Source organism: Phyllopteryx taeniolatus, chromosome 6 (genome assembly GCF_024500385.1).
Source record: "Phyllopteryx taeniolatus isolate TA_2022b chromosome 6, UOR_Ptae_1.2, whole genome shotgun sequence".
NCBI lineage: Eukaryota > Metazoa > Chordata > Actinopteri > Syngnathiformes > Syngnathidae > Phyllopteryx > Phyllopteryx taeniolatus.
In genome coordinates this window covers 29,105,079-29,121,253 of record NC_084507.1, presented here as the reverse complement: position 1 = coordinate 29,121,253, position 16,175 = coordinate 29,105,079, and the positions used below count along the sequence as shown (strand labels likewise).

At 40.8% G+C, this 16,175-nt stretch overlaps 1 protein-coding gene across 2 annotated transcripts; it reads right to left on the bottom strand.

The window, feature by feature from the left end:
• Positions 1 to 255: 255 nt before the first annotated feature.
• ankrd28b (ankyrin repeat domain 28b) lies at positions 256 to 15,379 on the bottom strand. Of its 2 annotated transcripts, XM_061776949.1 has the most exons (28): positions 15,183 to 15,379; positions 13,201 to 13,284; positions 12,820 to 12,898; positions 11,080 to 11,150; positions 10,718 to 10,918; positions 10,061 to 10,148; positions 9,600 to 9,742; positions 9,243 to 9,455; positions 8,828 to 8,906; positions 8,635 to 8,749; positions 7,682 to 7,764; positions 7,548 to 7,611; positions 7,350 to 7,418; positions 6,286 to 6,426; positions 5,962 to 6,073; positions 5,842 to 5,868; positions 5,195 to 5,269; positions 4,877 to 5,078; positions 4,687 to 4,774; positions 4,490 to 4,607; positions 4,128 to 4,347; positions 3,557 to 3,644; positions 3,396 to 3,479; positions 3,142 to 3,287; positions 2,968 to 3,050; positions 2,726 to 2,808; positions 1,879 to 1,970; positions 256 to 1,796 (listed from the first exon to the last, which is right to left on the bottom strand). In XM_061776949.1, exons 1-28 carry the CDS (start codon positions 15,207 to 15,209, stop codon positions 1,513 to 1,515), a joined length of 3,159 nt encoding a protein of 1,052 aa, XP_061632933.1. In that variant the 5' UTR covers positions 15,210 to 15,379; the 3' UTR covers positions 256 to 1,512. The 2 variants fall into 2 exon arrangements, with proteins under 2 accessions (XP_061632933.1, XP_061632932.1); XM_061776948.1 differs by lacking the exon at positions 15,183 to 15,379 and having other exon boundaries at positions 7,682 to 7,773.
• Between the last annotated feature and the right edge of the window lie 796 nt (positions 15,380 to 16,175).

Below are 16,175 nucleotides of genomic sequence, written 5' to 3'. Positions count from 1 at the left end.
ACCTGAAGTGGAAGTTAGGGGCGTGTCCCACTGCCACCGGATTGCTTTACAACGAAGGCAGATGAAATCAGATTGATGAAAAATCAACGTAGGCTTAATTTATATCTAATGAGTTCTTTTAGTTAATAAGTACAATTACCTCTACATTTATTTGATATTAAATATTGAACAAATTTCTACTGTCAACTATGAACTAAGCCAAACACACACAGACCAGGCAACCAAAAACGGGAGAAAATGACACCTAAATTTGAATGAAATTGCCATGTATGAATTTATTTCAATAAAAATTAAATTGCCAAATATACTTTCGAATCTTTGGAACTGTTACATTACATCGTTTCAGTAGTTGCTTTGGGTATTAAATGCAATACCTAATGACGAGCCATTTCCATAAATAACTCATTTCTTTATTACCCATAAAATATACACCAATCTCAGTACTGAAATAATTCATTGCAACTTTGACTCACAGTTCTTTCTTTTGTTTATATGTACATTGCAGTTATATTCCACCTGAAGAAAACGTTCATAGGAATCCACATATTTCCAGTTAATGTCTTTCTACAGAGGAAAGTGGAGAATTTCAAGTGTGAGATTTGAGTGGGTTCTTTTTGCGACAACAAAGCAAGAAAACCACACTGTCTTAATAGTCAAATAAAATCAAAACACTGTTCAGTCCTTGGTTTATGCCTGTACCTCAACAGTGGCTCAGTGCCTTTCACGAACACTTTCATTACTTAACTAGTCACTGTGCTTTTACAGCTGCCTCTATACCCCCCTCAGTCACTAATGAAGGCACAAAATGAGCACATCTATAGGACTCAAAAGTACACAAATAATTTATTCTTGAGACTAAACCGTGGTGGATAGATCAATACACAAGGGTGAGTGAGGTTGATCAACATTAAAATAACCTGATGTAAATAATTGTTCTTTTCAAGAGGATAGGGAGTTAAAGACAAGGATAGGAGATTTTAATTTTTTTTTTCCCTCTCAAACATTCACACAATTTCCTTCCTGTGTGACACGGGCTTGAAAGGACAAGTGCATTCTGAAAGATGTGTGTAGAATCTACCTTAAATTCACACAAACATTGAAAACAATTTTAAACTGGCTGCACCGCCTCCAGGAAAACCAACCAATGCACCCTCACAAAACGAACAAACTCATGTACACTGAATTAAAATTAGGTTAAAATTCATCCGCATCTTTAGGTCCATGCTGGTTTCGCTTTCTGTGAGGTGCTACTGTCCTTCTGTCAGCATGTTATTGCAGTAAAAAGGTCGCTGTATGCCCATCGAGTGCAATCACTTAAATAGTGAGTCAGTGTAGCCTTGTATCAGCTGGAAGGACACCTGGTGCTAGATGAGGTCGGGAGGGGATGACTTTTAAGGCTCCTGAAGGGGCTCGTCTCTTCTTCGTCTGCCCTACCAAGCTGGCCCTGGGTGAACTTTAAGACACCGTGTGTGTGTGTGTGTGTGTGTGTGTGTTTCACGCAGATCTTGTCCTTCAGTACGTCTCTGAGTCAGAGTCGTTGAGCTCTTCGTCTTTGTAGAAGACATCGCGATGGCTAATGTTGTTGAAGCTGCAGTAGGAGCTGTGCTGGCCGTGCAGCACAGGAAGGCTATCGAAGGTGACGCTCTTGGAGGGGCTGGTGGTGTAGTGGTTAATGGCACTGAAAGGAAGGGGGGCCGCCGGGGTGCAGGGGGACACAGGCATCATGGTGGCCAGGATGAGGGCGAGGCAGTCTGCCACGTCTTTGTTGGGGGCACAAGCCAAGGCGGGTGTGTAACCTGAGTGAATGATCACACACACACACCAGTGTTTATTGTCAAATGTAACAACATTTGTCTATTTCTCAAATGTTACATTTACCATTCTCATCGACTGCAAGGACACTGGCTCCTTTTGCGAGCAGCTCTTGCACCACCACCGTCAGGCCATTCCTTGCAGCTACGTGCAGAGGCCTTGAAATGAAAAAAAGAAAAAAAGGATTAAGAAGAAGGTGGAGCTGCAAAGGGATGGAAAATGTCTCATAATTTTCCATGGGAGCTTTCCCGAAGGAGTTGGGCAATGTTAATCGGAATTATTGATAATTAAATTTACTGAATAGCTCAGTCATATTTTTGACATAATATATAATATACAAACAAAAGAAATACATTTTGTCATAAGATGACATGCATGCAAACAGTACTCAATACTTAAAAATACAGGGATATATTTTTTTCCCACCAATTTTTAAAAGGTTTGGTTTAATTTCAGCACGCTAGGGTGGTGATTAACAGCTGCCTCTGAGGTTTGGGGCTCAGATCTCAGCTCAGGCCTTTTTGTGTGGTATTTGTATGTTCTTCCTTTGTTTCTGCAGGGTTTCTTCAGGTACACTGGCTTCCTCCCAGATTCCAAACATTCCAAAACATGCAAATTAAATTAAGTGGAAGGCTCTACATTGTCTACAGGTATGAATATGAGTGAATGGTTGGTTGTCTATACAGGATGTGACCTGTGATTGACTGATGAGCAATCCAGATGGTACCCTGCCTGAAATGTACTCTCTTTAATTCACATGTAAAGTTTTCTACTTTTCCAACAGTCCTAGAATTTTGCATTCCGAGTTGATAGGGAGGGCCATCGATACGAGACGCATCCCGAATTCAAAATGTCAAGTTGAATTCATTAGTCTGTTGCCAGACACATGACAACTATTTCAAGTGATACGTACGTCTGTAAGGCGGCATTAGTGGCATTTATGAGGTTTTTATCTGAAATCTTCTCCAATATCAACAAGGCACTGGTTTCATGTCCCTGTGGAAAAAAAAAACAAGAGGAGTTTTACTGGTGCTAAAAATGACCAAGTAGCCAAGAAATCACAAGATAAATCAAATAGCGTCCATTTAGCATACGCATGCAAGAGTACATGCTATTAGTGAAACACAGCCCTCTAGTGGTTAAAACTGTACTGACCTTACTACAAGCAAGATGAAGCGCAGTGTTCTTCACTGCATCCTGAATAGTGAGATCTGCTTTTGCACTACTCACCAGGAGCTCTTAACAGTGAGAAGGGCACATATAAGTTTAACTCAATAACATTTGGATGAGTTTGTCTCTGGCATATTTGCTTGTGTGCAGCCTGCATACCGACAGCGTTGGTTTGGCCGTTCTCGGCAGCCATCATGAGCGGGGTCTTCCCCGCGGCATCCACACTGTTGACCTGAGCGTTGTGGCTCAGCAACAGCTGCAGACACTCAACATGGTCAGTGAAGGCTGCAGCATGCAGAGGGGTCCTGGACACAAAACGAATGACACAAATCGCAGTTTAAAGCTGATAAGGTAATAACTATATTGAAAAGGTTTCTCCAACATCTAAGTTGCTGACAGACTCCAGATTTCACCTGTTTTTACTGTCTTTGGCGTTGACAATGGCAGGGCCCATGGTGTCTATTAGCATCTCAGCAGCACCTTCATTGTCACGGATCCTTAAGAGAGAAAATAAATATATTTTTACAATCACACCTTACAATCTGTCATTTATTGTAATGATTTGGTAACTTACACAGCACAGTGAAGTGGGGTAAAGGGATTGCCTTCTGCTTTTTGGAAAATCTCTTGTTCCAACAGAACCTCCACGCATGTATCATGACCTTTAAGAAAGAATCAGGGTTTACGGTCAAGCTGTGCCAACATTGTCCAAACATAGCTGCATTTACTTATTTAGGATTTTAGTAACTTTTCTTTTGTTTTATGAGGGGGGATCTCTTAAAAAAAAAAAATCGAATGATTCAAATGAAGTTCTGCATTCCTAAACCCTAAATATGTACAGGAGTCCTCGGTTTATAAGGTTCTCAACATACTATGTTTTGAAGTTGGGAATGACGAGCAATTAACTAGTTCACGCAGCGATGTAAAAATTATGTCGGCACAAAGATATATTGTTTTCCATAAAAATATTTACTGTAATTTTGACTATACTACAGCATTAGCGTTGGTTACTGATGGACTACAATGCGTTCCTACAAATTCAGATTACTTAACCGTCGTAGGAACGAAACTGCGTCATAAACCGACGACCCCTGTATTAGTCAACATACAAACATGCCTATCGTCAGTTTCTTTTTATACCACACCATTATAGCAGGACCAGTGCAGCGGTGTGTAGCCTTGGCTGTCTGTTAACACTGGAGGTGTTTCCAAAGACTGGGCAGCATGCAGCAGACCTCCTAGTACACCAATGTGTCCACATGCTGCTGCCAGGTGGATGGGTGTGCGGCCTTTACAGTCCTGCACCAGAAAGCTGGCACTATGCTGAAGCAAAGCCTCCACACATTCCTCGTGACCAGTCACAGCCTGCAAATAGAAAATAAAAATTAAAATAATCAAGAACAGATATGAGTGTTGTTACAGGTGCCGGCCTGGAATGACGGATTTTTAAAGCTTTAATTACATGACTGGATGTTTTTACTAAGAAAAAAGGGAAAGTCACACTCACTCCTCTATGCAGGGCAGTCCTGCCCCACCTGTCTTTGGCTTCTACACCGGCTCCCTTATTAAGCAGAGAATATACACAGTCTGTGTGTCCACTTAGAACAGACAGCATCAGAGGGGTTCTGAGAATTTTCAGAAAAAAATGTTAAATTGTACATCGACTCGCATCTCGAGGGAGTATAGCAAATAACACTGACTTACTGTCCGTTACCATCTTGAATGTCCACTGCACTTTGAAGATCAGCATTTCCAATTAGCAAACGTAAACATTCTGAATGACCATTAGTAGCTGCGGGGATCGATAAACAGTTCATTTGCTTTTTTGTGTATGAGTAAATGAATTTCAAAACGTAAAAGTAAACTCACTAAATGATTTACCCCAGGCCCATACCTGCAGCATGAATAGGAGTTCGCTTTAAGGTAAAGTCTTTGACCAAGATGGAGGCACCCTGGTTGATTAAAACATCCACACACTCCACATGGCCCTTAAACGCAGCCAAGTCTAAAGGTGTGCGCCCTTGGCTGTTTCTCACATTCAGGTCCAATAGAGACTGCACCAGAACCTCCATGGCTTGGTGGTGACCATGGTATGCCTGCACACCACAAACAACCGTCCAAATATTAGGGGATAACATAAATAAAATAATAATTAAAAAAGCTAATAAGAATAATAAAGAGAAATGTTTTGAGTGCAAAAAATTTGACTCACAGCAAGGTGCAAAGGGCTTATGGGAGCTCGGACTTCAGAGTCATTGAGGATGTCTGTCCCTGAGTTTTCCATTAACTGGTATTACAAAAAAATATATATACATCTATATATATATATATATATATATTTGGATGGCTTTGGAGGTCAGTATCAAATTAAATAAATTCAGCATTTCCTCAAATAGTGGCCAAGGGTACTTATTTATTCAACTGGAAAAGTCATTTATTTGCAGTATTTAATGGAGGTTACATTTTGAGAGGAGACCTTAATTTACTTCACTAATTTATGGGTGGAGCTGGACACCCATTTATTGGTCAACTGAGAATCGTTACTTTGATTTTTATAATGGGAACACACCTACCTGCCAAAAACAAAGTAGCCAAAGCAGACAAGAACAAGCGCTTTTGCAAAGTTACGGCAAGGTTGTGCCTGCTGAGTGGCTGTAAACCGATGTGAAATTCATTTTTAATGTTTTATTCATTTTCTGATTTGTTTCTTCTCAGTCAAGTTCATCCTAGGCTTGGTATGTGTAAAAAAACAGATCAGACAACAAAGAACAGATTTTTTTGGTTTGTTTAGGGGAGGGAGAAGCCACAATTTGAGGATATACTGTGTCTACGACAAGAAAATTCACAAATTCTACTCACCTCATCTAGAGGTGTTTCACTTGCCATCTAAAACAGTTGGGGAAATTAAGCAATACCTTTATCAATACAAGCAGGTACAATGGGTTTTACACAACATGCAGTCAATAGTGACGCTCTTACCAGCTCCAGACAGAGGCGATGTCCATATGCAGAGGCGTAATGCACAGCATTGTAGCCCTGATTGTCTCGGATCCCTGGATTTGCATCATTTCGCAGTAAATATTCCAGGCACCTTAGAGCCAAAACAAATATCCTTTATAACTTAAAGTCAACCATTTATTTATTACTCAACATCAACAATATTGCAAGCAAAGCTATAGCGCTCAATCATTAAAAAAAACTATAGATATCATAAGCCTCCTATATTTTGTGTACAAAATGTAATGAGATCACGTGTCGCTTCATTATTATTACATGTTCAATAATAGTTAGGGCAATACTGACTTTCCATCTGTGTCAGAAGCGGCGGCGTAGTGAAGCGGAGTGCAGCCCCTCTCGTCAACGTCGTTGACACTGGCCCCAGAGCGCACCAGCGCAAACAGACACTGGTAGTTACAGTTGGCAGCAGCGTAGTGCAGAGAAGTCCTGGAAAGGCAAATGTTGCTTAGCTGACTGTTCAAACTAAACCACAAAACTACCAATGCAATTAGCCATTAAAGGAGTTATGGTGTCTTAATGGTCCATATTTCACTGACAAAATTGATTTTGTATTTTTTGCTCAAGAAAATTAAGCTGGCAGTCATTTCCAATACAGTGGACCTGACTATTTGAGGGGGATAGTGACCGAGCCAGAGCGCGAACAGTGAAAATCTGCAGATAATTGACAGCCATTATAATTGCATTAAGGAAAAAAAAAAAAAACATTTTAATGGATTAAATGGAAAATGCAGTCATTAATTAAAATGGTGCTAACACGTCACGAAGACCAGCCCTGCATTTCAAAGTCCACATGCCGTGCACATCCTAGTCCCTGTCAGCCGAGCTGACTGCCTGATGGCAGGTGTCTATCATGTTGACAGCCAGCAGTGCCCATCAGAGTTCACAATGACATAAGGCGCCATGCCACCTGTGGTATCTGCTAACTGTTTTTCGAAGGTGAGTGATGCAATCAACCCAAGAAACTCTTGAATATAGGTGGAAATGAATCACTTACCTTAGGTGGCCGCTCTCTGCAAGGAGGCATTGCAGTGATTGATTCTCACAAAACAAGCCTACACAAATTTATCTGACCTCACTATTTTCACTCGGTGTTGTCTTAAAAAAAAAAAAAAAAATCCAGACTTTGAATATAGGCAACAATTACGCCCCAGGACTTGCTTGTGAGCCAACCGAGTACGTTCAACTAGTACAGGGAAATCAGATATGCTTCTTGTGCTGATGTCACAGGCTGAAAGCAGGTTTTCGACCAAAATGTGGGAGGGGAGGGGGGGGGGGGGGGGGGGAATTCATTCTTTTTTAAGTGCCAATGTTCACAGAAATAGAGAGCTCGTTTAAACATCATCACAAACCTGCCAAAGCTGTCCTTTTTGTTTAAGTCTGCCCCCGTGTTGAGAAGTAGATTGAGACATTCCAGGTTTCTGCAGAGATTTACCACAGACAACACGATAAATGATGGGCTTTTATTGTTAGGAGTGATTAAATGACTGGAACATAAAAAATAATAACAAAATTAAATTAAAAAGCAACATTTGGCTGTAATGACTCACCCTCCAGCAGCTGCGGCGTGTAAACAAGTCCTTCCAAAGTCATCAGGAGTGTCTATATCAAAATCTGATGAAAAAAGGATGATGAACAACAATGTGTAACTCCCTTGCATGATAAACTTTCATATTGAAGTTACCTGAAGACAGAAGCTTTCGGCAGCAGTCAGAGAATCCACTGAGAGCAGCCAAATGCAGTGGGAACATACCGTGGACCCCTCGTCTGCAAAGACTTTCTCATGGTTAGCGTGTTGTCAATGCACGCAATGCATTTTTAATAATGACGCTGAACAATGTCACTGCTATATTAGAATTTATGTCAAGTGAAACTGGTGTTTAAAACAAAATTTTAAAAGTACAATTACGGAGAAATGCAACGAAACATCAAGAACTGAGACGGATTGAGCGCAACATAGCTCCCCGGAACACTAACACGGACGCACACGATCATACAATTGTCACTGGAAGGCTCATTGCCGGAAAAGTTAGCATCTTCACATAATGAAAGATCGTCTATACTGTGAAGGGAACTCATTTACAACATACGATAAGTCTCCACACTTTAATTCATTGTTTTTTGGTTCTACTGTGTTGGTTAGCCACAGAGTAACCAAGAGAGAAGCTCAGCTGTTAACGTCTTACTGTCCTTGTGAACGACAGCACCTAAAACAAAGATAATTACGGTTACAGTAGTACCCTTTTTTTCCCTGATGGGAAAATGGAGGCGTTCAGGAGCCACAATTCATCATATTGTGAGGTGTTTACATATATTTGGTTACCTTATTTAGCTACATGAGATAAAGAAACATCTTAGTGGGAGGCAGTACAGGAGTTACTGACTCAACTCCCAACCACAAAAATAACTAAACTGTTCAATTACATCACTGACTGACTTGAATTGATTATGTACCCAATACATTTAAATCCATTTTGGTACATAGATATTGACACGTGGGAGGATGTAAACGGTCTCAAATATTTTTAAAGATCAATGTGATTTCAGTTCGCAAATCTTCAGAATCATTTGTATCATTACGGTTCTAACTTTACTTCAACAACAAATTTGGTACATTTGTGGACAGGCTTCACTCACTTGGTGGTGTCAGCTCTGTTGGCAATGAGCGTGTTGATGAGCAGCTCGTGTCCGTATCGTGCAGCAATATGCAGCGGCGTATTTCCGTTCTTATCCTCACAGTCAACCTCAGCCCCTTAAGGGAAATAACACAAGTCGCGCCTATGAGCCAAAGTACGAGATGCAACATTCAAACAGTTTCGGACAAGCTCACCATTTTCAATGATTGCTAGAGACCTTGAGAATCTTCCATGGATTGCTGTCATGTGGAGGGGAGTCTTTGCATCCTTACTCTAAATTAAAAAAAGAGAAATGCTGGTAAAATATGCAGCTTTTTAAAAAGGGCTTTTAGGGTTAGGCGGAAAGGTTGTATCAAGGTAATTGGAAGGCTTCTTTATTTCCATTTTTTTTTTTTGGTGTGGTTTTTCCTTATTTATGCCAAAGTCTAGTTGACTCAATTCAACCTTTGCAGATTACCATGACCTGGATGACTATATACACAGACATTTAAGAGTTAGGGTTAATGTACTGTACAGTTAAAGTACAGTCACACAAATAGATGGCCAAGGTTGTGCAGTGGAAGAGGGTAAAGCTACTTTTTGGAGATGCCCTGATGAAGGTTCACGCACCTTGATGTTGACATCAGCCCCATTGCAGACAAGCAGCTCCAGACATAGCTTGCCTTGCCGGGAAGCAGCAGTAAAGTGGAGGGGCCCAAAGCCCTTCTCGTTCACCTGGTTGACATTCGCCCCACACTCTATGAGCTCGTTCACCACCACATCTTGACCGTTATAGCAGGCCACATGGAGTGGCGTGTTGCCGTACGCGTTAGGCTCATTGATCTTGTAAAAAAAACAAAAAAACAACAGCAACCTATTTATAGGAGTTGGCTTTACAAACACCACTATGTTTAGGTATAGGACAGTGTGATGCTATTGCATATCTACGCATAACCCATTGACATTTCAATCGTGGGTGGAACTCACATCAACCGCCAAGTCCAGGAAGTATTTGACAACACTGATCATCCCACTGGAGGCAGCTGCGTGGAGAGGTGTGTACGATTTCTTATCTTTGCAGGCCACTTCGGCTCCATGAGACGCCAGCAGCTTTACCACTTCAATGTGACCTGAAGGTTCAAATGACCACCCATATCAAAGCATCAACTGCACTGTCACTAACAATGTTGCTGCTGTGATGGAAAAGAAAAAAGATAACTTACATAACTTAGTCAGTAAAGCTACATAACAAAACATAAATTACATGTACAACATATACGGATAATGAAAACACAGATCCACGTTTCTGGTACTAAATGTTTAAAACATACAGTTTTCATCAGAGAGCAATGATATGTACTGTATCATATATTTGATACCTATAAAGTCCTGGCTCCATGTTACACAGAGCACTAATTATTTAACAGAGCAAGTGGATTTATTTTTACCCATGTAGGCTGCCCAATGGATTGCACGCCGGTCCTTCTTGTCGAAAGCATTGATGTTGGCCCCTCTTGACAGCAAGAGCTGCACCATCTGACAGCATCAGCAGGGACAGCCGCAGAAAAGAAAAGAAAAAAAAAGCAATGAGTCATGGGCTGCTCAACACTGTGACTGCAACGTCACTGCATTTCAACATTGGACTTGAATAAAAAATAAAAAAACTCATACCGAGGAAAAGTATTTTTTTATTTATACAGGAAGTCCTCGACTTTACGACGCCCGTGCCTCGTCTGCCATTTTGTCCCAGCACCATAGTGTTTCTGCTTAGCTAGTGCATAGCGCTTGTCTGTGTTTGTGCGCCGGGAGTATCTTTGCCTTTTTCGCCCTCCTTTTTTCCACTCTCAGCACTAATGGTAAGTACACGTAAGTTAATTTAACAATTAGTCTATTATTGTGGTTGTAGTTTGGAGTGGTGTAGAGGTGCATTGCAGCGTAACAATGTAACAAAAATATTCCAACTGTCAGTATAATTCAACACCACAACTTGTATTTTTATGGTATTACAGAAAGAGCAGCGGAAGAGAGGTTCCACACCAAAAATAAATGGGTGAATTTGTGATAATTGAACTGCAAATAGATTGGGGTTCACTCCGCTGTAATACCTCCAGGTGACCACTGAAGGCTGCATGGTGCAGCGCAGTCCGGCCAGCTCTGTCCGACACGTTCACATTGCTGAGCAGAGGGACGAGTGCTTCGGCACAGCGGACTGCTTTGTTGGCAGCCGCGATGTGTAGCGGCGTCTGCCAGTTCTTGTCTCGGGCATTTACGTCTGCAGAGTGTTTCAGCAATACTTGCACAGCCTCCTGCCACAACATGTCACAAACACATTTACTGTATAATTTAACACGATGTTTAATGATCAATATAGTGCGCAGTCGCATGTCTGTGCATGTGAGAGAAAGAGAGAGAAAGAGAGAGAAAGAAAGAGAGAGAGAGAGAGAGAGAGAGAGAGACAATGTCATACCTCGCTACAGGAGGCAACAGCTCGATGGAGAGGAGTGAGCCACTTGCTATCTTTGGCATTTACTCTGGCACCTACAGCACAAGTCAGGGGGCATTGGCAGTCAGTCTATTTACGGACATTTATGGAACAACAAACTTGAACATCGTGATACACGTCCAAATTCATACAGTGGAAACCTTCCAATTGTACAGGGTTATACAGTTTGGACAATGAAAACAATTTTCATGAAAAATATGCTTTGAGTCACACAAAAACTTGTCATTGTCAAAAAATGCCATTTGTGACATCATGTGAGATGCCACGTAGTTTGTTGAGATTTAGTCAAGCCTCATGAGAGGCTTTTTTCCCTCTGCGGTGCCACCAGATGGCAAAGAGGAAATGTGATGACAACCATAGAACCCGAAATGGAAACTTATTGAAACGTAGCAGTAATGAGTAAGGTTGCATGATGTACTGGTACTGAAAAGTTATCACAATAGTTTGTTGTAAAAAACTGTATCGTACCATTTCAGTATCGGTATTTTTAAGAGTGGCTGTGTGCAGTTTAACAAATAGTGAACAATTTTCTAAATAAGAGGCAAAACATGCTTGGTTCAAGCAGCGAGGCATCCCTGTTGTTGCCAAAACACATTATTGGTGATTAATTATTGTCCAGTGGTAAAGTTGAGGCATCAAATAGTCGACGAGTCAGTTCAGCACCTACTCAGCAGCTGCACGAATCATTTTATTTTTGTTTAAAAGCTTAACTGCCGTGCATTTTTTTTTCTAATTAATTATTTGTATCAATTTATAATAATTTAAAATGGTCCATTTCAGTATTGGTAACAAGGTAACTTATACATGTATAGCATCAACTTCAGAACTTTGGTATTGTAACAAAACTAGCAGTGACAAAGGTAATACACATAGTCTCTAAAGCGACAATAACAATAAACATAGTAGAACAGAGTAGAACATACACCCAAAGTGTAAATATTATCGTTTTGCATACTCCCTCCCGCTACATGTTTTTCACTGTTATTGCTAACAGCACTTAAGTAAAAATGCTTAAGTTTACTTAAAACATCCCCTGTAGAGTTTATGATGATGATGGCAACAGTTTGACCCTATATTAGTGCCATACAGTTAGAAACACTATTTAGGTTTAAATGTAAATATTAAATATCATATCTACAGTGAGTGTATCCGCTTTTAAAACTAAGTGTTTTATCATTTTCTTAGTGGATGCAAGGACAACAGAAATGTTTATTATTATTAGATGGACTTTTTGATGAATTCTTGTGAATTAGGTTTCTAATCTTAAATTTAGATCCATTGGCATGTCCTCATTTCTGCATCATTAACTGATTTTGTTAGAAAAGTTACACATTTGTGTATGGAAAAAAAGTCATTTGCAAAAAAACTGTCTGTTTTTTTTTATTATTATGTTGAGCACTGTGCATGCACAACTTGGCTATAATCATGTTTTTGATTTTAGCAACACGTGTCCCCATTTTCAAAATTATCATCAACAGCAGTACTCTAGTAAACTAAGAATTTTCAAGATCATAATAATAAATGGTCTCAAAAAGGGGGGTGGTTAATGAATGAATTAGGTCCGGTGTGTAAGTCGTGAGGCAATATTAGTATTTGTATAAAGGGTGGGACCACATCACTCACGTGCTACACAACTTCTACTTTGCAATCTGCCGCATAACCCAAAGCGATATGTTGATATTTGTATTGTAACATTAAGCAGACCTGAGAGGATCAGAAGTTCTATAATTTCTGCATCTCCAAGGTAGGCAGCAGCATGGAGTGGCGTCCGCTTCTCATTGTCCTGTTAGAAGAAAGACAGGCTACTGTAATACAAGTCTCCACGGCCCTGATAAGTGGTGAAAACAAACAATGTGTTTTTGAAGGTCATTATTCAAAGCCCCACAAAGATCACCCACATAAATAGTGGAATAAATATAGTTTGCCACTTGGAACACGAGCAAGATTGAATAAACACCCATCCCGAAGCAGTGAGGAGTGCAAGAAAATAATGGTACGGAACACTGCTATTTTTACAATGAAAAGAAATGAAAGGACACGATAAAGTGTTACATTTGGAAAAAAGAAAACAGTCAGGGAGATTACCTGGGCATTCACGTCCTCCTTTTTGAATATAAGTGAGCGCACTTCATCAGGGTCCACATTGAAAATTGCTTTCAGCAAAGCAGGCTGTGGAAGGAAAGAGCATTCATTTCATTTCAATTTCTTTCGAACGCTGACATATGGGCACTTGCATACTTGTCATTGTAGTAGTTCCCATTAAGTGAAACAAACGACAAAAATCTAACCCCGCAGACCTCAGCAGTAGGAACGTCTCATCCTCAAGAATCACTATACAAACCCGACTCATCTGTTCAATGTCATCAACCCCCCCCCCCCCCCCCCCTCCCAAAAAAAGGTTATAGGATAGTAGAAGACCCACAATGAGAGGAAATAATGTATCAGATAAGACAAAGTTAGGTGGAGTACTCAAGCAGGCTGGTTTCGACTTTCATATGCACATTCAAACCAAAATGATGACACATAGCCACAAGATGTTCCTTTGGGCCCTGTGACAACTAAAGTCACATGTGTTAACAGTCTTTGGAGGAATAAAAGTCCAGTCACCATGTCAAAATGATCCCAAAGTTGTTGGTAGTACAAACAGCACTACACAGCTTAATTTCATTGCCAGAGAGGACAAGACAACACTGCATAACCCTCCTCCTGTTGTAACTTTACACATCCTTAGTCGAGGAAGACCAAGCGCATTATTAGGTTGGTGGAGTGGTAGACAGAATAATCAAACAGGTTGTCTGTTGAAGATTGATTTATGGAGCACACTTCTGGCCTCTTAAAAAGCCTTCTCATTAATAATAATTATCTTCCTCTGCAATGTTCACAGAAATCTGCAGGGCACAACAGATGCTACAATAATCAATTAAAGCTAACAAGTGGGTAGTTGTGTTTCTCACAGTCTCATGTTGACATTTTCTGTGTGGGACCAATCTGCGTTTTGTTTTTAGCTGCTCCAGGAGATTTTCTATACTTGTCCAGAAGCACAACTGCGCAGCGCCTTGCCTCATTCAAGGCCTCGAACACGGTCACCATGGAGACAGCTCTTTCAGCAACCACACAGGCTAACAGAAGATCATTAGAGCAACTGATGACAAGAGGCATACACATGCGTGACACAAGAATAAATGCTTTAAATAACTACAGCAGATGGACGACACTTTGACACCTCATACTTAGATTATACCCAAATGCACGTTAACTATGTAAGTAATAATAATCATAACAACTTGGACACAGTTGCATTATTTAAAATAGGGATTTTGTCCAGCCTTTTTATAGATGACAAGATTCATGTACAATACTGATATACGGACGCTATGAACAAAATTGCACACGGTCAAGTAGTATACAAATGGGAGGTCTTTACCAGTTTATTAACTGGTTTCATCGAAAAAGCATTCAGTTAGTGAGCTGGCACTATCACGGTGGCACAATAGCATTTTATATCCCACGTATCCTCACTATTTGTACCTTATTTGTTTACATGGCGCAGAGCCACAGTGGCTACCACGAAATGTCACAAGCATGTAAACGTCACGGTTAGTAGCTGAGGTTATGTTGCCATGGTACGCGTCTCCAACAACGTTTCAGAATCAGAATCCCGTTTGTGTCATTTACTAATAAACAAGCTTGAATAAAACCACTCAAGGCAACTTATAACTGTTTTGGACAGCACGCTAACTAGTCATGGCTTACCTCATTAACTGTGAAGGGGGACTGGCTAATTGTTGGAGATAAGCAGGTTTCTGGTTGAGCATGGGTGTCATGCATAAGTGATAGGCATCACCATTGCAACAAAAGCTTTGCTCGGGTTTTGGTTAACCCACTGTGATGTCGCGAATGAGCGTATAGCAATTCATGTACAAAAAAAGAAAAAAAACAAATTCAAACCATTCAAACTAGCTAGAAACTCAATTACATTCCACTGGAAAAACTGAAAGCCAAGCTAGCACTAGCCAGTCAAACGTTATCTTGAACTTCTCTGTCAGCTTTCGGCACGGCGCTCTCACCTGGTCTCGAATTTTGAGAACCACCATATTTCTGTGGGTTTCAGTGGTCTCATGCAGACTCGTAAAGGACTCTCGGTCTCGTGGCCAAACAGCAGTGTTTATTCTTGTCGCTATCGCTGCCGCTCTGCTTGAGGCCTAGCGTGACGCTAGCTTAGCTCCCTTGTTAGCCCGCTGGCCTGATTGCATGCAAGTCAACGACGAGCGGAAACTCCACAACATTACCGCCGCCATATTCCACCTCCCAACAACAAGCAATCTAATTGGTCAAATCTTTTCCCCAAGCTAAAGAAAGGAAGCGATTGGCTGTTGTTCGTTGACGCATTTCAGATGGATCGTTAGGTTTGACAGCACGTGCGATGTCGATTTGAAGGGCGATAAGTCGTGCTCTCGTTTTTGCAACTTTCAGATTCTTTCGAATGGACGACTTCTCTAAAGGTGTTCCAATTGAATTTAGGTGAGAAATCACAAAATGTCAGCGTTTGATCCTCTTTTACTATGGACCACTATTTAATGAAATCAAAACATTTCTGCTGGGGCGGCATATCTCCCGGTAGAGTGGTCGTCTCACCAACTCGAAGGTTGTGGGTTCGACCCTCTGCCCCTGTGACCATGTCGAAGTGTCCTTGAGCAAGATGCTGAGCCTCCAGTTGCTTCTGATGCTGTGGCAGCAGTTGGTGAATGAAAAGACAGCGTTAAAAAGCACTCTACTGTATAAGTGAAAGCACATATTTACCATTTGCTAAATGAGAAAGGTTGCAGGTTCAGAAGCAATATCCGTTAGTGTTTTACGTTTGGCAGCAAATAAATATCACATCAAATCGAATGGACCGATTCATATCTGTGTCACATCCGACAAGGTTGCTGTTTGATTTGCTTATGCAAGATTTTATGACTATACAGTTGTTCCTTCCTATCGATTGGCCTCGCAGAAGGACACAACTTGGTCGACTGTGTCCCTCTGGAGGCCATTCCTTGAACTACACAAAGTTGTTG